Source organism: Varroa destructor, unplaced genomic scaffold (genome assembly GCF_002443255.2).
Source record: "Varroa destructor unplaced genomic scaffold, Vdes_3.0 BEIS01000003.1, whole genome shotgun sequence".
In the NCBI taxonomy this organism is placed as follows: domain Eukaryota; kingdom Metazoa; phylum Arthropoda; class Arachnida; order Mesostigmata; family Varroidae; genus Varroa; species Varroa destructor.
Window position 1 is genome coordinate 4,602,938 of NW_019211456.1, and position 24,662 is coordinate 4,627,599.

The 24,662-nt window shown below is 39.5% G+C and overlaps 1 protein-coding gene across 11 annotated transcripts in view; it reads right to left on the reverse strand.

Annotated features, from left to right (window-relative positions):
• Positions 1–1,305: 1,305 nt before the first annotated feature.
• The window catches only part of NKAIN (Sodium/potassium-transporting ATPase subunit beta-1-interacting protein), a 31,811-nt gene continuing 8,454 nt past the window's right edge, over positions 1,306–24,662 (reverse strand). For 8 of the 11 annotated variants that reach the window (XM_022797433.2, XM_022797432.2, XM_022797434.2 and 5 more), the window contains 7 exons: positions 17,308–17,445; positions 16,462–16,542; positions 11,794–11,976; positions 11,269–11,341; positions 7,414–7,604; positions 6,772–7,058; positions 1,306–5,841 (listed from right to left, as the gene is read on the reverse strand). In XM_022797433.2, the coding sequence (XP_022653168.1) occupies positions 5,538–5,841; positions 6,772–7,058; positions 7,414–7,604; positions 11,269–11,341; positions 11,794–11,976; positions 16,462–16,542; positions 17,308–17,445 (1,257 nt within the window). In that variant the 3' untranslated portion in view covers positions 1,306–5,537. Of the gene's footprint in view, positions 5,842–6,771; positions 7,059–7,413; positions 7,605–11,268; positions 11,342–11,793; positions 11,977–16,461; positions 16,543–17,307; positions 17,446–17,690; positions 17,825–19,124; positions 19,405–24,662 lie in introns of those variants that run through there. The other 3 variants (XM_086985430.1, XM_022797435.2, XM_022797436.2) reach the window with 3 other exon arrangements.

Here is a 24,662-nt window from a genome sequence, read left to right on the forward strand (position 1 = left end):
ATGTTATGGCTGTAGCCACTCCACAAGTGAAGGCGGCGGCCGCGGCGCCGCGGCCGCCGCCGCCGCCGCTACCGAATGAACGCATGACTGTTGAATGTGGGGGGACGTGGGTGTGGCGAACGCGCTGGATGAATGCATTCTTCACGACATTTCGTGATGAGCAAGGAGTGAGCGGGCGGGCGACCAGGAGAGTGGAAGAGGAGTCTTCCAATCTTCTTAACAGCACAACTTGCCTTACGGTGAGAAGTAGGTTTCTTAACAAGGCCCTGACAGGATGAGTAAGCAATATTTTTCTGTTGTTCTAGAAGAATAATGCATTCAGGCACACGATTTAAGGGATTTTTCAATTTAGATGAACTTTTTTTTAGGACGACAGTTAAAAAGCTGATTTCTGAATTTTTTTTTACGAAGAACCCTACGGCCAAGGAAATCATTTGGAGAACGTTTTAAGTCTTCGATTTTAATGGGAATCGCTTATTAAGCCTTCTTTCTAATTTAAAATTATTCCATGGCTGCAAACTTTTAATAAGGATATGCCGAGATTAAATGTTTATAATATGCTTCTAGATGACGGCAAAATTATGGGGTTTATTCTACCAGTCAATAGACGTCGTGCTCACTTACACCCTCAGTACAAGGTGTTTTGACCAGGTTGCAAGTTTTGCACTGATTATGGGAATCTATAAGAGTTAATTGTAAGCGTAGGCTGCTTAAACGGTTTGCAGAGTTCTTAATGAAGTTCTCTGGTAGATTTATAATGACTTCAAATATCACAAATAACCAGGATGCAAAGTACAGCGAATAAGAAGAAGGAAACGTTTGATGGTAGGATGAGTAATACGGGAACACTATGTAGACATCTAAACTACAGACGTGTCAAACTGCTCCATCATCATCGATATTTGGAGAAGTAAACATTTTTACTCACGTTTTTAAAACTAAAAATCGCCATTGTAATTGTCACATAATGGTTATATGTAATAATATAATAGCAGTAATCGTGTAGGGCAGTTTAAATTTTACGTTTCAGTTCAAATTATATATGCAGATCGAAAAAAAAAACAGCGAGAAAGTAACAGCGTTTGGTTAGACCATACGATCGCATCCTGCCTTTCACCTCAGAGATGTGGACATTTGCTTTAATTATTGATAAGTTTTGTAATAATAATAAGATAAAAACAAACAATTGACTTGAATGAATACCAGAACGATGTTATAAAAGCTAGGAAATTTAAATTTTATGTCACTTTGATACATTTTCATGTAACCATGCATATTCTTATTAAAAAATGATTGCTTATTCAGTAGTTGACAATTGTCGTTTGTAGCGATAATAATTATACTAATTATTATTTATTGTTCTTTATTTAGTAATAATGACAAATGTAAAAGCACTTTTGTATAACTTTCATCTTTCGTTTGGATTGTTGTTTGTCAGTTTGTCTCTGGCTTAACGATCTGATAGATTCTAGATATATATATATATATATATAACCAGCTTGTTTGCAACTCTCCACCCTTGGTTTTCACTATATATGAGTTTTTCCCATTTTTTCCAATTTCCCATTTTTTGCAACGAATATCTCTCTCTATTCTTTACGTTTAGTACTAGTTTTAATGTTTTTAGTAATAATCTTGTCATCGCTGTTTCGCTAAGACCGTGATCAATTTACTTGGATTTTTTTTTCTATCTGTCTGAATTCTTCTTTATCATATAATATTTGTTATTATTTGGATTTCTTAATGTAAGTATGCATTTAGGCAACAAGCGTTTAGGTTTTAGACTCTATCTGACAAAAGCATACTGCAACAAATCGAGCGTTTGTAACACTTGCGCATGCTGACTTCATCGTATACAATTTTACGTGATAATTTCTTGTTTAAATTCAAGATCATATATATGCTATTTAATGCGTTTCTAATTACTGCGTCTACCAAAACCTCGCCATCTTCTATCAGTATTTATGGCGCGCATTTTGAAATACGTACAGCTTATCGTTCATTCATCTTGATCTACTTCTGCACTATTATTTAGATGGATTATAACCAATATAATTGATTACCATCAACTAATATTCTCCAGGTTCGCTGTACCTCATTATAGAGGAGGGAATTTTAGGAGCAATGGGGAATAAACTGTAAAACACATACGCTACTTATCACTAGGGCTAAAATAATACGTATAAACATGAAGCGAAACGGAGAAACTTCCAACGATTGTTGTTGTTGTCGGAAACACAAGTATAAGCGTGCGTCTGAAATAACATTTAAGAATTTTCAATAAAGCGGAAACACCCTAAAATATACTCGGCTATATACAACATATGCTGTTTCGACCAGTTATCAATCACTAGCTTAGTTCTGTCGCTAATTAAGTTGATCAATTACCGTAGAAGGGCAAACGTTCGAAATCGTTTCTAGGTGCTCAGGACGCAACATTTGGGTTATTGAGAAATATCTAGGCCGTCAATTAACAGTTTTCAACCGGGCTTTTATTAGCGAAAGATGTAGTGATTAAACTTAAATGAGATCATAAGAATTATGTACGCTTTGCTTGAAATTTTGTCGAAAACTGTCATTTTTTTTTCGTTACAGCTTCTTAGAACAGCTGACCGCTATAGCTGCTCCATAGGAGACGCTTCTATCGATATCATTAATGTTATTATTTTTGTATTTAATATTTTACTGTCGTTATTCATTTGAGCAGAGATTATGTACTATATACAGTAACGCGGAGGGTGAGCAGAATTAAGCTGCGACTTTTTCCTACTGATAGTACAATAGACTAGCTTTTTCATTCCAGACGATTCAGTATGGCGTTATACGTTACTATACAGAAGCTATCTGTATAGGACAAGGTTCAATCGATAAGATACTGATTTGATAATAGAAATATCAGCAGAGCGAACCAAAGCTCCATGATGAGTGCAAGATTGATTTCGACTCTCGCTCACCCAACCGTTGTAAGATTTCCGGCAGTGACACATCTCACGTTCTCTCGTTTGTCTATAATAGATTACATCGTTTATCACTTCACTAACATAATCTTCTGTTTCTACTTCAAGTGAGTGCCATCATTATTTTCCCGAATTAGTATGAAGCTTATTGCAACTTTTACCTCCTGCCGCATTACCGTAGTTACACATTTATATATATATATATATATAGATGCATGCATTTTCGTTATCTTCGTCTCCCCTACAATCGTTTGCAGTCCCACCTAGCATTGCGATCTGCGTCGGCTCGTGCTCTAGACAATTAATTATATGACCTGTTTTTATTGCGACAGTTATTTAAAGGACAACGCGTTTGCCACGTTTGTGCCGGCTTGAGGACATCTTGTCAATGTCGCGTGTTAGTTACTGTATATTAGCTAACAGTTAGCTCGAGACCGAAATGCTCTTCGATCTGATCTCGATAACGAGAATGCTTGCTTTTACTAGTGGCTTAAAGGACACACTTTCCCTGCAGTTGCGCCATCTCTTGTTGCCTACAGCGTTGTGTCTTCACCTATTTAACAAGTCGGCGCATCATCCATGATTATTTGATTATAATAATAATATCGTCATTGAGACGCAGGACTATGGCAGCGTTCGATTCTAAGGTCGATGTTTTTTTTACTGTGTAGCTTGTTAGTTTGTCGCCGACTCATGAAGTGCGCTCAATGTTGGTGATAACAACAACAACAACAACAACAACAACAAAATGAGGATAAACAAAATTTCCTTCACTAACTAGTTCCCTATCAGCCCGAGACAAAAATCGGTTACGGTTTAACTAATCCATTAATAACAAGGAGGCTCGATATTTCGATGAAGACCCACAGTACCGTATGAATGTCTTATTTTAATATAGTTAAAACTGGAATTCGTAGCAACATTACAATGAGGTATTTAGTTACCGGCGTTGAGAGTCTGAGCGAAGCAACGGCGTCTACCGCTGAATGTACGAACGGTAAGTATTATCTGACAGGTTTCACTGACTTTGGAGACAAAGGTGTTCTTATCTAAAATGTACTTAAAAAATCTATCGATTTGATAAACATCTTGACTTTCAGCGCGATCGAACAAAACGGTCTATTGCGTATCATTAATACGCGGACGGGTTTTATTTTAAGACGTTCCTAAATGAGTCGACTCTAAAAGGGTAAAGAAAACGTTTACCTCATTTCGCGCGTGCACGATCTCATAGAATCATTTCGCATCTCAGCCCAATGCCGTTATGCTATATAGTTTTGTCACCAGTTGGACAATGTACGGCAATTAGCGGGCAGACGATCATGAAGATGCCCATGGCTAAGAGCTAATCCGCGTTTTTTCGTAAGTCTGGTCTAAGCATCATCACGAAGACCGGGTCAATAAGTACGCCCATCTATAAGTTGAATGTAAGTACTATATCAATTAGCTATAAATTTACATATTGTGAATATGCATATACATTTGAAGCATGACTATACCCTATGCTCGAGCGTGTCGACCCAAATCAAGATGAACAGCTTGAAATAATTTTCCATTTTTGGAAAAGGCCTAAAGTGAACGGGTATGTTCATGAGACGATGCGACGCTTGTCAAATATAATGAAATCACCCAAACAGCAAATAGTAACTATTTTTAAAATAATTATTTTGATTGCCGTTATTGCTATGTGAGTATTAGAACTGTCTGAACGGAGCCGTAAGAGGCACCCCGAATCTGAGTAGTTCCAAAGATAAAATCGTGCTTAGAACCTTTTACGGTACGCGAATACACATACTTCTTTTCCTAAAAATGGGTACGATGTCGTTGGCCGTATTTTCAGAACATCTGTATAAACCTGTCTAGAAACAGTAGAAGGTACGCAGCTATCGTACGAATAATCACCACTCGTTCACCGTGGCAATTAGCCAGGCGCCTTGGGGGACCTCACAGTTCTCTGGACACATCCGGGGGTGACGCGACCATCCTACTCACTATGCTTCACGCAATGATAATGATTGCATATAATATACGCTGAAAATTAGTAATACTAAATATGCACACAATTGAATATAACCAACAGATGACTTTAATACGGACACAAGGGAGATCAGGTTCATTAAAGGCTCTGCCTTTCCAACAAGAATATAAATTAAGGGTTTTCTCAACGTAGTAGTAATGGGTACAGACCAATCTAACTAGATTATTACTTTAGGCGTTGAACATAGCGGAACTACCATCACTCGTCGTTATAGTAGGCCTTAGGGCATTTCGAAGACTTATTGCTTTGTTTGTCGGTTATTAAACGGTAGCCTGGAGGCCGGCGACAAGTTAAAGCCTAATTACCTCCGTTCATTCGTATAGGTATTGTCTACTACACGGAAAATACGTGTGTCTATTTTCCTTCGAGAGACCTTACCGATTCGTTTGTTTTCGCATTACGCACAGAATCAAAATGGCAAAAGCATTAGAATAAAAAGGATCACTTCATTTAGTATACCACTGGGTTATTAACACTAGTCTGTGTACAAACGCCGTCATCAACCCACTCCAATATGCATTCAGTAATAGTAAAAATAATATTCACATGTTGGTTTCAACGTTTCTGGCCGGAGGGTGCGATAGATTCAGGTGCTGAAGATGGCTACCCAACGTTGCGACTTCTCCGTGATAATGATGCTGTTGTTGACCAGCCGCTGGTGATGATGTGTTCTTGTTGTGGTTAGTAATGCCTTGACTGTTGGTGTTGATGTTGTTGCTGGAGCTGTTGGTTGACACTGTTTGTGCGTGAGGAGACTGAACATGATGAGGGTTGTATGATGGGGTGTAGGGGGGGCTGGGGCCGGCGTCCACAACGCCGTAGGTGCCACTGGACGCAATGCTGTACCTGAGAATGTCAGTCGATTTCGAAAGACGAAAAGTGATAAAGGTTAGTGAATAAGATGAAAGTAACTAGGAAATGATTTTGAATTTCTAGTTTGCTTTACAATGTGAACCTGCTGTACATTAGCAAATTATTCAGAAATGCAACATATAACTGCCATTGGCTATAGGGGAATATGCAGAAGCATGTATAAGGCCAGCTACAAATAAAGTATCACAGCTTGTGCAATGAATGACATCGTAGAGAACATCAACGCATGCATATGATGGACAAAGATAGCAAACTTATACACATTTCCCACAAATACAGACGCAAGATGTTCGGAAAGTTACGCAGAGACAAGCAGGAACATTAGGGAAATCAAAAACTGGTGGGAAGGTAACTTTCTGTTTAATGTTTCTTCTTTCATTTGTAAATACGTACAGAATTAGCTTGGAGGATTGTAGACCTCATCCAGACTCCTTCCAGACCTTTATAATTTCTCTCTAAATTTTGGTTTCCCTTAAAATAATTTCTGTAGACGATTTCTCATCCTTTATTATTTTGTTACACGCGGTATTATATATATAACAAGTGTATACATACATATATATTTTTTTTCATTTGCGAAGGCTAAGGAGAAGATATTGCGCAGACATTTTAGCTCGAAATTGCTAACTATCGTAGAGGGTTGCGTAACTGTCCGAACATCTCCGAATCAATCTGAGCCCCGAGAAAGAAACTTTTCGAATGGTTGGGCCCCCTGCTAATTAAGTACGCTAAAATATTCTAATAAGTTGGAAAATTTGATTTGGGCATTCCAGTTCTATTTGAAATTGTAATAGGATCGAAAGTCGACCCCAATGTTTTAAATTCTATTTGTCTAGGTCATAGTCGAATTGTCGAGCTACTACGATTTTCACAAATACACATATTATATTATCTATAACAAACCTATTTTCGTAAGCCTGATTAACTTGGCCCCCGTGATAAGAAATCCCTTGAATATTTGGGCCGTGTACGCCGTTGGAGGTGCCAACGCTCAACGGAATAGACCCAGACGACTGTCCATGTGAGTTTTCGATTGCTGGAGATGTTGTTTTGAGGTACTCTGCCAAATGGTTGTATGAATCCTGTGAGGAGGTGTCCACGTATCGATCGATAAGGCGTGTTACTGGATTCTGATACGACGCACGATGGCCACCCCCGCCGGAGCGGTTTGAGCGTATGCTGCGCCTCTTCTGAGACACACAGCACAACGCAAAGCAGAATCAAAAGAGAAAGAACGATTCGTGATTGTTTGTAACACGTTCATTTTGCCTAGGTGACACGTTTTACTAGGCTCACCAAAATTCCTGGCGCTACCGTCAACGCTACCTCATACAGTGCTCATCAGAATCATAGTCATGCTTCTCTGTTTATTGCAAACCGGTTAATCTGTTTAGAACTGACGTGCCACTGGTTCGATTTGTAGTTTTGATTTGACGATCACAGCTGCCCCCTTTTTAATCGTGCAGGTACAACATCTTTTTAAGTGATTTAAGTGAGTTTTTCTCAGTTGGGCCTGATGGCACGATTCTTGAAGAAATGACTTACTCTTCTTTGTGAACTGTTCGCGGATGAAGATCCAAGCGTGCTAGAGTTGAACTTGTGGAACGTTGTACTCTGGCTATGCGCGGTAGCCAGCGGGTGACCGACATGGTGGTACTCGATGCTATACGGTAGGGATGCCGTCGATCGATGAAGGGGGTCGAGAGCAGCCCAAGCCGCCATCTTTCTTCTCGCGGCTGATTTGCAATTCAAACACGCGCGCACATTACAACAGATACCAACAACAATTAGCAGCGGTAATAGTAGTTAATGTTATTAAGGAGATTTAAGAGGTAACAGAGGCGTTCAACAGCGAACAGGCAAGCAGCAATAAGCTTCACACTCTTTAACAATTTTGTAGGTGACGCAAGCAGCCACAATAATCAGAAGTGAAAAGTCTCGTTGCGTATCGTGATGTAGAAAAGAGATGCTTTTCTTTTCTATATCCGTGTACGCATAGCGAACGACCCACACGCAGCACAAGCAACTAGAACAGATTCAGGATGCGTGAAAGCTCGATCAAAGTCCGCTTTCTTGTAAGTGAATACGTTTTTAAAACATCTAAGGAAAGATAGATTGTCCTGAAGGAAAAACAATACAAACGAAGGATTACTTTGATATCTTTGCTGAACATCAGAAAACCGTATCCCCCCTCATCGCCTCTGTTCTGGTGGCTCATAGGGCTCTATTTACGACTCCTTTACCTTTCACTGCCAAGTGCTTTACGTCTATAGATGACTTAAACATTTATCGTTGCTTTATTTTGTTACAGCATGAATCGTTACATAAAGGAGCTGCAAAAGTCAACCTAGAAAAGCTATTCGATTTAATTTTTGACAGCAAAAGCAGAAAATTCAATAGGTGAAGGAACAGATCTAAGATGAGTGTCAATGCTCAAATAGTTGTCCGCCAATACCCTGGTGGAATAGCTGAAACGATACTGTATCATCGTTAGCGTCGCAGTGTTCAGTCTAAAAATATGTCGAACCGAGTGAGTAAAAATTACGTCGCATACAACGTTGACGACGACGAGGAAGTTGCGCAAGTCAGGGGGTAGGACAGGAAGAGGTACAAAACGAAAGGGAATAAGGAAAGCACTTTTTGATCCTTCGTATTCAGGGCGTTTCTCCGTTTGTTTAAGAACGAGCAGGTGTCAGCGGCTATCGATACAAAGACAAGCAGAAAAAAGAAGCGCTACAACTCCCCATCAACAGAGTTGGCTGTCAGCTTCTAAACACATTGACCCATCGTACAAACAATACCGGCATCAAATGGACCATAATCGCCCGAGAATACATTCTCTATCCATACAAGTGAAAACAATAAGGTCCATTATCTTTCCTTCCAAGAAAATACGTGAAAAAAATTAAAAAAAAAAACGTTCAATACCCTGAACAGTGACGACAGTCTCGCCTCAACTTAGTATCGTCCAGGTTTTGACAATACTCTGAAGTTACGAGCGTTTAATATGCATCGCAACAGGTTACACAATATGGGTAATTGTACGCAGGTCGTTCTTAACAATAGATGTCGAAAGATACAATTCGTCTTCTTTGGAACGCTACTAAATAATTAATCAGTAAATGGGCTTTTAGTACATAGCAGGCATTCGTAAATCACTATAGAAAAATCGGGCTGGAAACAATAAATGTGCAAGCATACTATATTATCGCACACTATCACAACATCTAGTTCAGGACAATGTAAAAACAAGTTCGCCTAAAGCCGACCAGCCTTCTTTCTCCGAACACGGTGGTGGCCTAGGTTAGAAGGCGCGCTTCGTTTCGCCCTGAGAGCCAGCCATTTGAAGCAATCTACAGCGGACGAACAACTCAAAACATTCAATTTAGTTATTTCTTTGGAGGAATCGTATGACAAATATTAGAAACATGCACCGATTGTACGCCATTCCCGATCATCATTATAACAGCAGCGGTTCTTTCAAAACACGAAGACCAGCTTAAGATGTACGATGCAAAATACTGATCTAATATGACGACGGCAAAAGGGCTATATTATTTAAATTGATGAAGCTGAAACGTCTTACTTCAAATGCGAAAGTTGTCGCAGATCAAACTTAACATGAAGGGTGGCAGTAAAGGCGATAAGAAGAGACTGCGACTGTCGTTAACGATGTTGTTTATTACGATCAATTTGCGCGTTACCTTCGTGCAGTACCTAATCTGGTGAAAATTTGGCCTGAATCAGCTAGGTAATCAAATCTTACTGTAGCGTATGAGGAGTTTTTGGTGGAGGTGTAATATATACGTTGTATGAATCGAAGCCTCCGATGAAGTCGACTAACACACGGTAGTTTCCGAATCCAGATGGAATATCCGCAGCGTTAAATTACACAAATCGGTGTTTCTATTAGCATAGAGAAGCCTATCACTGATATGATGTGGCCGTACGGTAATGGCAAAACTCTGTTACAATACTCGGAGTAGATTCATACGAGCACTTCATTGAGCACATATAACGTATTCTTGATTTTATACGTGTACAAAGAAGGTTGGACGAAAACAGGCAGCTCTCAAAGGTGCTACGTGAGCTGACTCTCTCCAGCCTCCATATTGGTTTAAGCAAGATATATGAAATGTTCATCGTACAGGTGTGCATATCTACAGAGGCTCACTGTCGCAGACCATCGATTTCCGGCGTCATTAAAAAAAAACTCTAGATCAATCAAAAGAATCTCCTTGTGTAAACTAAATAGACTTAATAAACGGTATTAAAGTTGGCTGAAAAGGAAATATGTTGTTGTACTCTTTTTTAGCGTTTTGAAATTAGTTACTATTACTCTATTGCGTCAATTAATTGCGGGCGACAATTAGGCTTTGATGTGCCTATGTAAGTTTCGATGTGCACACCTTCTGATACCTATTAAGGCTTCCCAATCATGTGGAGTACAAAAACACTTTTCTGGGTTTCGAGTATTAGCACTAGGAGTTTTGAATTGTCAAAGGATGCTCGATTGTTATTTTCTCGTAGTCTGGCTGAACTCAGCCCAGCGGCTGAGATCTGAATCACGCAGCAAACGTAACTCCCAGAACAGCCCATACCGTTACCACAACTAAAACCGTTGGCAAGAGAATTTCACTCGTCAGACTATACAGATCAGACTTTATTCTCGCAACTCGACAGGGCTATAAAAATAAATAACTATGAAGTCACCCACAATCCAAGCTAATCATATCATAGAGCGTGCAGATTCGTTTACATCATCGACAAGCAGAACTGCACCCGCTTAATATAACGTTTGACGTGACGTTGTCCTGAAAGCTTCGTGCCACACTTATGCAGCTGCTGTAGAGCCGGCTAGTGCGCCAAGCTCCTCGTCTGGGCAAAGGACCAAGAAAGAAGTAGATGCCAGACTGCAGAGTGATGGCCGACTATTCGCTCTCAGCGTTCGAAATACAGTCATGTGGTAGGGCGCAATGGTCGCTGAACGTTGCCATGATGGTAAACGGTGCTAGAAACTAGTTATATATAATGCCTTCTACGCCTTCAAGATTCTCGGTTGAAGTACGTGTGTGTTTACGTTTCTGGCACTTTGATTTATTAGCTTTTCCAAGAATATTTTAAAGTTTTTGATGGTACTTAAAGTGAGCTGTATCTAGATAGTGGGAACGTGCGCTGAGGGCACTGTACTAAAAGGCACGCCGTTCGCTCCTTTTTTTTAATCATACGCATAGTGAACCTGATTTATGGCTATTTCTGCAAATATAATAATCAATTCAGAAAATACCTTATCGTTTGTTTATTCTTACCAGTACCTTAACGCTTAATTAATCAGTTTTATGTGGTTATTTATCTTAAATTTACATTTTGAATGAAAAAAAAAATGATAAATGCACTTACACGATGGATCCTCCTGGGTATAATTGTAGATGACAAAGGATCCGCCAATAATCGCAAGAAGACCCAAAAACATCTAAAACAAACGAAGGAGTAAGAACTTACTATCAGAACAATCGTTATTAGCTATAAATTTATCAATCTACCGCTGTTCCGTGAGTCTTTGCCTTGTTAAACTAAACAGTCAACATTATTTACATTACTGTCTTACTATGAAGAACCTGATCATTTTGAAGACGCTATGCTAGAGCTTGCGGGTTCCGATAGCGGTCTTTGTCACGATTCGCTGTGGCCTAGCACTACTTATCTGAATTTGTTTTCGATCGCGTTACTTCACTAAAGGTCGATAAAGGCCAGAGGTTGTATTTTACCCAAGTATTCATCAGGTTCGTTTTTGGTATTTATGCATTCAGTTGACGTACAAACATTTCTACTAGAGGTCCAATATCGGCTGCTAAACGATAAATATAATTTTTATAGTAATTCTTATCATAATGGGGAAGCGTATTGCCCACAGTTGAAACGTACCTGAATGGCAGCTTGTGCGCTTTCCACATAATAGTACTCAACGAGACACCCATCGACGGAGGCTGGTTTAGTGAAACCTGCCAATTCATCCGGGGTATTCGCTTCAAACATAGCTTTACAGCCCAACCCGTTTATTTCAAACCATGACCGAGAACCAGTACCTAGATTTAAATAGTTCAGCTCCTGTGGGACAAGTTACATCGAAAACAAAAAAAAAAAAAAAAAGTAATACATGACTTAATAGTTTTAGTTATAAATACTGATATAGGGAATAGCAATAAGCTAGACTATCCTAATTATAGATAGATTTGCTTCTCTGCTGTCTAGCATGGAAAAAGAATCAAAGATCACGAATATCGAGTAACGACATAAAGAAAGTAGAGTTAATAAAGCTTTTGCTCAAGAAACGTAATGATAATTTAAAATTTTAAATGACTTTCTATCAGGTCCACCTAGGTAACGATCTTTAGGAGTCCGATTTTTTTCTGTTTTAGCCTGTCGTTCCATCCCCCTTCCATGCGACGCTTTTAATCGCACTTCACGTATTCCGTTACTCTTTCTTTAATAATTTTTTCTGCTTTGTTACTGATGCACCAATTCATTCGCACAAACTCCTTCACCAGTTGTTAAAGGGGCGTCTCTTCTCAGAGGCATCCAAGGATGCAAGGACGCCAGAGTGTGTGCATCTCTATCATCTTTTGCTTACCACATCACCCTCCTTTCCTTCCCCGAAAGCAATTTTAGGTTTGTCTTGTCCACTGTTTCGAAAGGCCTGGCGTGAACCGAAAAATACGTCAACACTGTATTGTCCTAGGCCACAGACCATGTCACGTAGATAAGGTAAACAGTGCAAACATTCTAAGCTTCGCATAACCCGCGTCGGTTAACGACGTTCGAGAAGTAAATATACGTTTAATATTTGCCTCAAAAGATCAATGCAACTTTTCTAAGTACGCTTAATTCTTGACGGGTATGAGCTAACTCTCGGTGCTAACACCCTGCGCAAAAATATATCAATGAAGACGTTGCTTATAGTCCGCACGAAAAAACATTTTAAAAAAGCGTACTATAAGTTATTTTGCTTTTACTGAAAACTTTGAAGACCGAATGCTCCATATGCCATTCGTTAGATGCTTGAATCCACAAATTTCACACACTAGGAAGGATTAATCCAATGACAACTTACAAAATTTAGTTCTCAACCACTAAACGTATTTATTGAGCATCAATAAGGCTTGTATACGTTGCAAAATGAAGATTTACATCCGTCAGCGAATGCAGGGTCTTCGGCACCTATACCATAAATAAGATGATAAAAGCTAATTTTGTCACTTTTTTTTTGACGAATTTTGACAATCTTTTTAGAGCAAATTTTGGGATTAATCCAGTTGCTGCTAGCTGACACGTACCTAATTTCAACTGGTATGTGTAATGTCAATCGTGGCATCATTCTATTAGGTGATAAGAAAAATCTATCAGGTGATTTATTACAAAACACCAGAACGATACGCGTTTGTTTGTCCAAAAATAATCTTCTTATTAGACGAACGTTCCACCGCGGAAGGGTTTAAACTTCTTAGACGAGCAACTAATACTGCTCCTCGCATGTACCTTCTTAGAAATACAGAACGTAGATAAAGGCAGAGTGCGTTGTAACTACCCCATTTAGTATCTGTCACCACACGACTAGTCCATTAAGTAGAAAAAATAGAAAATGTTAATGAATAGGATGATGTGGAACGAATAATGTGAGTTTTACGATTGGTTTCATTGTTTTTTATATTGACTAACGTCCTGTTCGTGCATAATATTTCCGCTCGAACGTTCCCGATATAAGTGAAAGACCAATAGCCTTTCATCAAAACGTTTTCCTCAATCTTTTCTAACCAAAAATCGAAACGCGCAGGGACCAGCTCTTTTCTTCTATTGTCGTTCGGACGTTCAAGAAAGCCTTTACCGACCGCGTAAAAAATAATAGCGCTATGAGCTGAGTGAGAAGCTGGCATCGCTTAACGTGCATCGATCGCTCTGTGACTCTGCACGCTTTTATGTGCCCTCCAGGTAACAACAAAAAAAAGCACTCGCGCCTCTGATATAGAACAACACAGGCCGAAAGCGTATATATGATTATATAGCATTGGCAATATATAGCGCATACATCGCATTTACAATATATAGGCGCACTTTACCTCCTACAACAATTTAGTACATTATTTTTGTTAATTTTTCGAGGATATACAAATAAATCTAGTACACGCGACCATAGGTCGGTTTTTATTCATTTTATTATAGTAACGCAAAGCAATTCGAAGCTATATGGGCTAAGAAGGTTCAGGCTGTTGCCGAAGCACATCTGTCCCATGAAGATAACAAAATCTGACTATGGATAATAAAAAAACTGGTAATATAATTTGTCCTAATAATGCCTCGATGGATTCCCCATGGAGTTCATCAAAGTGATCTATTTGATTTCCATCTAAGGAAACTTGTATTTGTTGGTGACAAACATTTGGACTTGCTGTATTGCGAAACGGGCAGATTCTTGTATTACAATTATCACTATCAGTACTGGCAATACACCATCATTACCTCCTGGTAAGTGTTCTAAGCTTATCCTGCATCTCGTGCTAGCATCGAAACAAGCTTGCATGGACAACTTGATATCTTTTACATAAAAGTGGGCTAAGACGAGCTCTTTCGACTATTAGCAGTAACAGCTTGTACTGATAAGGCTACACCCAAAACTGCAGCGGTCTCAAGCATTCGGGTCCTATCGACTAAAACACCGAGACGCAATGCAATTTGTGAAAGGGAGCTCGTGTCATCGTCATCTTTAGACTTCAAACTGTCCAACTGCATTAATATGGGGTAAATTAGAATATTTGTTGGAGGTTCTTTGTTTTAGCGTATGTGCGTCGATCCGCTGTTCTCGATATTGAAAGAAAGCCAGTTTTTCTTGGGCTTATTATGACCAACACAGAAAAGTCGTTTTCGAAAGGTAGAAAAGGATATCCAAGGTTTTGCCTATCAATGAATAACAATAGACCTAACTATTATAAGCCTATAAGGTGCCCATGTCGTTGCTGATCATAACATCAATGGGCAATCAGCATTTTTCTAACATCTATGCCTTCTTGAATTTTCTCTGCTTTGTTCAAATTAAGATTCACTGGGATTATCTGTTGGTGGCGTGCTTGAAGGGGATCTTAACAAGACATCTGTCGACGAAGCGACATTGAATTAACGATTACAGTAAAAAGATTCTTGCGATTTGTAAGTATTTCGTAGTTCCGGTGGAAGTGACGATCTGAGCGAATGGCAGTTAATAGGCATCTCATGAGCGAATTGGTTACAAAAGGAGAACAGAAAAAAAAATGCATCCACGTTCTTTTTATATAGAGTTATTGATAATAGATACAGCTTATGAAAAAGCAATATCAATTCCACTCCAAATTTCGAAGATCCCGTGTAGCCGAAAATGACTTTCTTCTTAAAACTAAGCGCAGCGCACGCTTAAGAAGGACAGCGATAATCAGTTAAGTTATCGTCTAACTTGACAAACGTACCTACCTACCTACCTACCAGCCACAATCGCTAATTCAGGGGGGGGGGGGGGGTAAGATAGGACAAAGGCAGTCGAATGAGATCCCTTGATATGACACCTTGTAGAACCCGAATGAAAGATGATTTGAACCTACTTTTTGATGTAAAACTCCTACTTGCCTCGTAACAACGTGAAAAAAAAAAGCCGATCGGAATAAACAGGTTTGGACGTTGTTTGTTACCGCTGTCAGTCAAACGTTAATCGCTTCCTGCTGAAGCGACGACGTTTTTTAGAGATAAGTACAAAAGATTAACTTGCGGATACTGACAAACTATCAGTATGCCTATTTTTTATATCGACATCTTAGCTTTTTTTTTAAATAGTCCAGGTTATCATAACTAAGCATGCAGTATATACAGGTGCTGTCATATAGCATCGTTTGGGCATCGTATTATAATAGGTCATTGTGACAATGTTCGCTCATGCTCGTATGGAACATTCTCCATTTAGCAGATATCTGTTTCCTATTCTTTATTCAATTTTGCGAATTGTGTTAGGCCAGTAATGATTTTTTACTGACTTACATTGACGCGGTGAGACTGAGAATGAGCGCAATGCTGACTAATAGCAATCAGACCCATTGGGCTTACGGGTATGAAATGTACTCGGGTTAAACATGACAATGATTCAAGTTAAGATAATATTCGGCTCCACTCCGATTGCAAATAGTTCTATGAAAAAAAACTTATGATTAGGATATTTTAGTGGGTAACGTATTTGCCTGATAATGTCAGGTTCGAGCCCAGGCAGAGACACTTGACTCGTTTTACGCTGCGAGCCAGCCGTCTGATGGAACGCCCAACGGTGATACCGGACATGAAAGTTGAGCCCTAGAGTATAACAAGCATTTCCTATGCAGTAAACAAATCAAAAGGGTGTATATGTAACAAAGGCTGATTGGTGATACCCATAAGCAAACGTTGGTCGAATCGACATTTCTTATACACTCGTCACCGTTCAACGACAATGATACGTGTTTTACTCGAGACTGCTTGGATTAATGTGAGTTTTCTCATGTTCCATCATCTTAGGCACAATCTTTAAACAATCGAATGTTCACTTACCCGATTTAGGAATCCTACTTCGAGGTAAAAGCATATACAGAATGCGTTCCACATAATCCACGCTACCATCCACAAAGCATACTGAAATAAAAAGTATCAGCATTTTACACCAGCATTAAGTTGAACAAACCCTATTGAACACACTGCGTCGTCTTACGCCCCAACTTGTGCCCCAACTAAGTATGATATGCTTGCTGGTTGGAGATAGTAGATAGATACAAGGCTTGCACATAAGCAACACACTCGCTTGATTAATCACTGGAAATAAAAGTCTTGCTTTTTCAACTGCTCGCTACTAAAAGCTCTCTGTTACGACCGAAAAAAGCATGCGCTACCATCCGGTGCACGAGCCGAGCAAATTATTTTACACAGCCGTTTTACCGAGAACTTAGTGTATACAACGTTCCTCCCTAACGGACGTACACAAAAGAGTCCTATACAACCCTCCACGGTTCGCAAACGTTTTGCACTCTACCCCCAGTCATATTTGAACGTCGGCTCGTAAGGCATATTTCACGATCCTAGCTACAGTATATCGCTAACTAGATCTCACTTATTTAAAGAGAACAGGAACCAAATCACAGAGTCAACAACGAGCGGAGCAATAATTGTAGCCTCTAATATTGCTGCTAGGCTATAACAAACAGGAAATCGCTTGATTATAGCTCGGACCGAACGTAAGGTAACGTAAACGGCAAACGGCAGGCGGAATACGTTTCACATAATATCCACCTTTAAATAATACTACCGAGATCTGTATGTCGATGTGTTTTACTACATCGAAGAATATCTGCAAGCCATCGTATTATCGCCCATACAGGCTGAGAGTGCTCTTCAGATACTTACCGTGAAGACGTATCGGGGCCGATACTGGTAAACGCCGAAGAGACCGAGGATAACGAAGAGAAAATTAAAGAAATTGGCTAAGATCGGAGCCCACATATATCCGAGGAAGTCGAATAGCTGGCGACACGTCGTCAATGACTGAGAAACGAGAGTACAGCAAACGGCAGGAAAGCAATGATAACGTCAGTGTTATTAGTCTCACAAGCGAACACATAGCTTACCCAGGCAGATATTGCACAAAACTGAAAAAAAAAAACATCTTGAAATCTATAGATGCATGTATACGAAAGATGACATCGGATTGAGTTCCATTGTTTTAGTTTTTGCTTGAACATAACTCCGAATAAAGCCAATGTCATGTCTTTCTGGGAATGCCAATGTACTTGAGATGAAAGGTCACAGACGCCGGCAAGATGGCTTTAGGGAGATGACTGAAAGTCGGAAACTATTATTATATATACATAGTTGACATGGTAGTCAAGCAAATAATGTCGCTTAGCCGTATACTACAACCTGATCTCACGGTAAACTTCGACCTTCTTGCAAGCAAAAGTAAAATAATAAACCAGTGGCTGTGTTTGTTATCCTGGGATTTTTCATGCCATCCTGTGTGTAATGGCCGATAGAGTTGTCGGCATCACTATGCAATGTAAAATACGTGATTGTTATTCGTGATATGCGTATTGGCAAACACGTAGGTTTCCGACGCTTCTATTTGCTCATAACGGAGTGTTAAGCCAAAGTAGAATGCATTGGGCATAATAGAGTGATCGTGTCTGAACATTGATGTATTACGCGATACTGCGATGAAGCTAGTTCCAGGTTGGCTTACAGCCAATTGAAATACGGATCTCTGTCGGAAATAGCCTAAAACACACTTCGGCAGATGTATCTTATTAATCTATAAGAATATTGTATGTTTTTCGTAATCTCAAGCGGTATTTTGTGGTACGTTAGACAAGTACAAATGCACTTCATTTTGTTGAGCCTTGAGGTTATTTTGGTAATTACTATCATTAGTCAAACTCATTAATTGGATACTTCCGTAAGCGCAGAAGACCGTTGACAAATTAAATCTTCTGGTAAGTCCTAATGGTTGTTTTATAACTGCGTATATGTCAAGCTTTCGTGTTGGCAGACAATGCCTGCCCTACGTCGATGGGCTAAATCCTACGCAGTCCGAAGGTAACGACTCTTATTTCGACCGCAGCAAAAGACTGTTCCCATCTTCCACTTCCCATCAGCTCATTGTCATCGTGATTAGCTCAGGATAACAACGCGCCACTATACCAGCCGACGCTGTATTTTGTGTTTCATTGATGCTTGCTTTTTTTTCTATATATATATATATATATATATCTACAAGCATAAAATTCGGATCTCTGTCAACCTAATGTGCTATAATAGGTCAGTAAGTAAGTAAATTCCTGCGAATTTGCTCATCGGATTGTATCGCCTGTATATATACATGAAGCACGTAAACAGTGTGTATTGAACGGCCTCAAAAAGTATTTGAGTGCCGTTTTTGAGCGAAAATTGAAGCAAATATTTTTTATATTTGAAATTAATTTTACTAAGTCAATTTTTTGTGGTTTCTAAATGAAAAATGATGATTAGTGATGAATTTATTAGAATTTAATTAGTAATAGTAGTGGTTTAATAGAACAAAGACCGCAACAGATGATAATAGTCTGATGGTGCAAGATCCGGCCTGTACGGCGGATGCACTAAAGTTTTTCATCCAGTTTTTGCCTGTTGACTAAAGATGTATGTGCTCGGGCATTTTTATCGTGAAGAACGACGTCTGTTTTGCTCACCGATCCTGATCAATTATTCAATGGCTCGTTGTAACCTTGTTTGTTGTTGGGAATTCAGATCCAAATCAATCGTTTTGCCAGGCGGCAGCAGTAGTTTACTATACACAGTTCTTCTTCAACTCCAACGGACACATAGCATCACCTTTTATGGTGTCGGTCTGGGCTATATCACGGCTTGTGGAGCATATGTTCTTTACTTAGACTTGAACGTCATACGTGATTCACGTTTCGGTCACTCACGGCTTAAAAATGGCTCGATTTTGTAGCCTTTTTAGAAGGTTTTCCAAATGGAAATACGACTAAGTAAGTTCTTTTGCGCTAATTTGTGTGCCATCTCTGAACTTTTTTCTAGCCAGCTTTCTTGTAAGTTGTCAGAAATTGTTCAGCGATAGGCGTTTAGTTTATTGGCTATATCGTGGCTAGTCTAGTATCGGTCTTATTAACTTACGTAATAATCTCAATAAGTTTTCCACAGTTAGTCGAGCACAACGAGAGTGAAAGCGGCATAGCTATTGTTTGCCGTTTCTTTGGATAGCATATATTGGGAACAATACAATTCTGTTGGAAATGATGAGCATTTGTGCTTTTACCGTGACAATATTGTAAAATATCATGAATTTTTTCAGAAAGTTCACCCATCTGCAAAGCGCCCTATTTCACGTTGAGATAAGAGCATTCCAATGGCTGTAGCTTGGTTACAACAGCCCAATTTCTGCACTGAAATAACACGAACGCGCGACCTGACTCATATTAATTGAGACATGTGACCTTAACGCCATCTAGTTAAAAAACGGTTAACACCTTTCGACAAGACATTGTTACGTGCGAAAATTTAAAAAACGAACGGTTGATAGTTCGAACGCGATGAAAATAGTGGAGAGGAGCGAATCGCGAGACCTAGTGACAGCCAAATGTCCGAAAACGAGGTCCTGAATGAAATCATCGGTCAGATAGCCGCGAATGCAGATTGCCCGCGGAACAACTGTTAGTATCGGTAACAGCACTAAGTGGGTTGGTCCACCCGGTCGCGGGCGTTGGAACAAACGGTGGGAAAGCGGTATTAGGTCGGGTGAACAAGGAGACCAAATGTGTCCCTTACGAGGAGCATTCAGCCATACACCGTACGGTGTTTCCAGATTCGGATTATAAGGACTTTGAAAGGAGGTGCCGGTGACGTACTATGACGCTGGACGGAAGTGCGAAGCGCCAGAATAATCGGAAGATTGTGGCGGCATTTATCCGTTACAACAATGGGAGGGGTGGCAACAAGGATGCGAGATTATTGGCATACTGAGCTGTGAAGGGCGCCACTGCACGAAACACGAGCACGCTATATGTACGCAGCACGGCTGATAGCAGTAGTCGAAGATAAAGCATTAAATAATAAATAGATGCTAGATTGGATGCGATTAGGTGTTAAAGCCTTAGCCATTGGCTGATAGAATAAGTTTTCGACAAACGGCTCTGTCCTTTTGGCTTAAAAATTATCATCATAAACTAGAGCTTCACAACGAGCTTACATTGTTGCCTATGATCATCTCAGCGAAACGTATGGCGGCTAAATTCCCAGTCATTAAATCGCCTTAAATAAATAAAAGGATATTCGAACGCTCTTATTACGATATCTGTCCTATTGTTTCACCTACTCGATTAGTTTAACAGCCTATCGTTTTCTCATGCAAAGGTTATCCAGCAGAAGGCCCCTAAATATACAAGCATGAATATACAGAAAAATTATTTTACCGAAAAGGATGGTCCTGAAAAGATAGCATGACAAAAGGAAATACACATTATGAGTTAATAACTATAAGAACAGCAAACGACGGAAGATATATACTGCACCGCTTCTATTTTCACTTCGTTAAGCTAATGGGCTTGATGATTAGTGTGGGAGTAGTTTGCATGTACAGTTGGTTTTGCCGTCAACATTCCCAAGCTCCAAATTCTGTTTATTTATGCTGTAGGACAATGGCATATTCTGCGCTAACTCTGGCAGTGGTGGTACAAAATAACACTATAATATGCAAAAAAAAGAAAAGTAGTCTATCATGTTCTTTTTTCTAGTCATGGCGTTTCTGCTAGAATGAACAATTCGAAAGAAAGCGACGTCAAGAGCAGTCCATCAAAAAATGGGCAGAATCAGACCTTTCAAGAGTGAACAGGAGCATCTGACAGTATTTCTTGCTGACCCTTCTGATATCTCTCTCTCTCTCTCTCTCTCTCTCTCTCTGTATTACTCATCCATTTATCTGGAATTTATCTGCCTGCTAGGTCGACCTTTCTGCCCCTTGAATTGCTCTATTCATCAAAACCCCCAGAGGAAAATGTCCTAACTCGACAGTCTGGCGTGTGCGCTGGCTCCCGTTTGCGTGCAACGCCTGCTTGGAGGCACTGTGACAAGTGATCTTTCGGAACAATGGAGATGATTAACAAATTCTTCGGAAGAATACACAAACTATGAGCGTCGAATTCTAACTAATCTAGCGTCTAATTCATACTGTCTAAATAGAAATTGATTTTAAAATCAGGATAAGTGTGTGAACGTCACGCATAACTGATCTTTTACTTAATAAACGGGCACTACGAAAGTGGCATTTCGAACTTACTTTGCATTCGGAAGCGTTATCGCTTCAAGACAAACATGGTCACATTTGTAAACCTGTTTACTTCGCAGCAGAGCGCGGGAGCTTTTATATTCATATTAATTTTATAAGCTGGAACTATGTCAAACCACATTTTATACGTCAGACTATCAGGTTAAATACCGCTTTTCCTTGTTGAATTTTTTTGTAATGCACGACGAGGAACGATATATTTCCACTACTATCGTATAGAACTTTTGAATGGCGCACAGAGAAACTTGTTCTACCCATTCATTGCGTGCATTAATAAAAATGAAATCGTATGCTGACAAAGAGTTGTTTTTATGTAGCGGCTTGTAACAATCGCTGTGTGTTGTGATTGTCCAAACCCACAGACGAATAGAAAAAGCCCACTAAATGAAAATGGCCAGAATAATTATGTACGTTAATAAAACGTAGCGTAAAAATGCCACATCATTGTTTATATAAAACCGTAAACTCTTCCCATACGACGCAGTCAGCAAACAACATGTTGTTGTCAAGGCACAGAGTTGACTGTCCGTTACTTGAACGGGTCCGAAAGCTGTACGGAAGCCGCAGTTGTTATGTCGGGGATTTATTGTGAATAGCCCTGGAAATTTTTGGAGAGCGTATTAGGTATAGTAGGACAAGCCACAAATGCGCACATGTATCCCGTGGAAATTCTAATAATCCGCGGGACAGGTCACTGGAACATTGGCAGAAAATACGCATTGGACACCAAATTATAGTGAAACTACGGGTCTTCTATAATATGCAGCGTCACTGTTACCGCAACGACCGCCTCAGGGGGCCAGAGGTCGACCCGAATCTGATGACCCAGCCATTTGATACTAACAGCCCAACAGCAGCTAATAGTACCACTCATAATAATATGGAAATTATTGCCTACATAAGCGGGTTTTCAGAACACTGTTTAGATGAAGGATCTGTCCGATGTCTACATGTTTTGAAACTGAAATTAATGAAGCACATGTAGTTTTCGTTATGGGTGTCTAATGAACAGCATTACTTCATATAGTAGCTCCTACTGTTTTTCGTTTGCTTTGAGGGGCAGGGAATCGCAGATTAAACGTTGCAGCCGAGATCGAAAGTAAAATCCTGATTTTTACTTTTCTAAAGCACGACTTTTTTCCGTTAGAATAGTGTGTTATGCATCTTCTATACTTATAGAGCTTGGTTACCTAATGCTGACGCGCGGCTAACGCAGCTATTTGCATACCAGAAAGTCCAGCGTGATGAGGGATAACCCGGCGACTATGGAATGTTCATATCCATAGCGGCTACAAATGGTCCCGTTTATTTCATGTTGTTATAAACAGATATCCTGCATAGTTGAAACATTTTGATAAAGCTCTGTCATGTCGTCGTGTGTTTTACATTGCTAATCTGTAGGAAAACATTTTGTGAGATTCGTGTGTAAAAACATAGCACAGTCTCTGATAACAATACGTCAGATTATTTACGCTGCGACTCGCTAAGTACTCGTAATTCTACTAATGTCTCATATCGATTACCTTAAAATATCATTCGAAATTTCATTCAAAATGATGGAGGATTAGTAATAATTCTGCCGCCGTCATTTCTCAGAGCGTTTCCTCTGCCTCTGGGAGCACAAATTTCTTACGATTAGAATATCCTAACGCTGCCACTATGAAATACTAAGTCAATACAATTTGGCTAAATTTAATTGGCTTTTCGAAACTCGATTTCGTAGTGATCGTGACGATGTCTTTTTCGCTATTTTGTGACATTGCCCAACATATTGATGCATCTGCCGATAGCTCAAGAAAGCGTGGAGTTTTCCCAGAATTCCCAGCCACAGAAAATCTAGATAACCCTTTACCGCGGGCGACTCGCCTGTGTTCGATCCATATACTGATTCATAAAAGGAGCTTCACACACTTGTCCTTAGCTGTTTAACGTAGTCAAAGTGCTTCGCTATTTAAAAGGATGCATCTTTTTATGTACCGGAACTAGACATTACATCTAGTTAAATCTACAGTATTTTCCGAAAATTTGAATTATCAGTCAGGTGTATTGAAAATGTCTACGTAATTAATTTTTTAAACACAGCTTTTGGCCAGATTTACATCAATAAGGTTATCTAGAATAATTTACAAAATGGCGCACTTATAATTAGCGCGCAGCTTTTTAAATTTTTTTTCATCCAACTTGACGTTCTCGTGAAGATTGCTTTACGATTCACCCATTTTAGATCATAATTGCTCGCCAGAAGAGCCAGCTTGCGTCTTTAGTAGCGAATGGAAAAGAAAATAGTGTAATCTTTTTTGACCAGCCGAATGTATAAGACGGTTCTCGCTATGCTGCAGTCGACCTAAGCTTCAACTTGCTGCGTTAAGCAAACATCGGATCGGCTACTTATTTTTTAAAATTTCTGTAGAATACCATATTGAATTAAAGGTTGTCACGTTCTTTATAGAACAAAACGTCGGTATCTTTTACCTAAATAGGAAAAATAACACCGAGTTTCTATGCATTTGATTGTTCTATGATATATTAGCTGTTGTTTGGTTTCTGGCATATTGAACACGCTCCTCAGACCGCGGCTAACTTTCTTGGAGTACCGCTCGCGATCATCGCAACTCTGTATCAGAATGATACCTAGGTATACGACACAATCCGTTTTAATTCTAAATCTACGTTTTTACATTTTTTTTCTGTGATAAGCAACCATGCACGTATTTCAATATCGGTCTTCTAGGCCGCTAGTGTAAAATGTCCTTTTTTAGCGAAGAAATAAATATACGAACGCATCAATACTATATGCATATTAACAATCCAGCCAGCTATAATTTGTCAAAAAGGTAAATATTGTTGAAGAGCCGGATATCATACATCTTCTACAGCGTTAATCAACCCAACCTTCGAGCTCTGGCCCTTGTTGCTATTATTA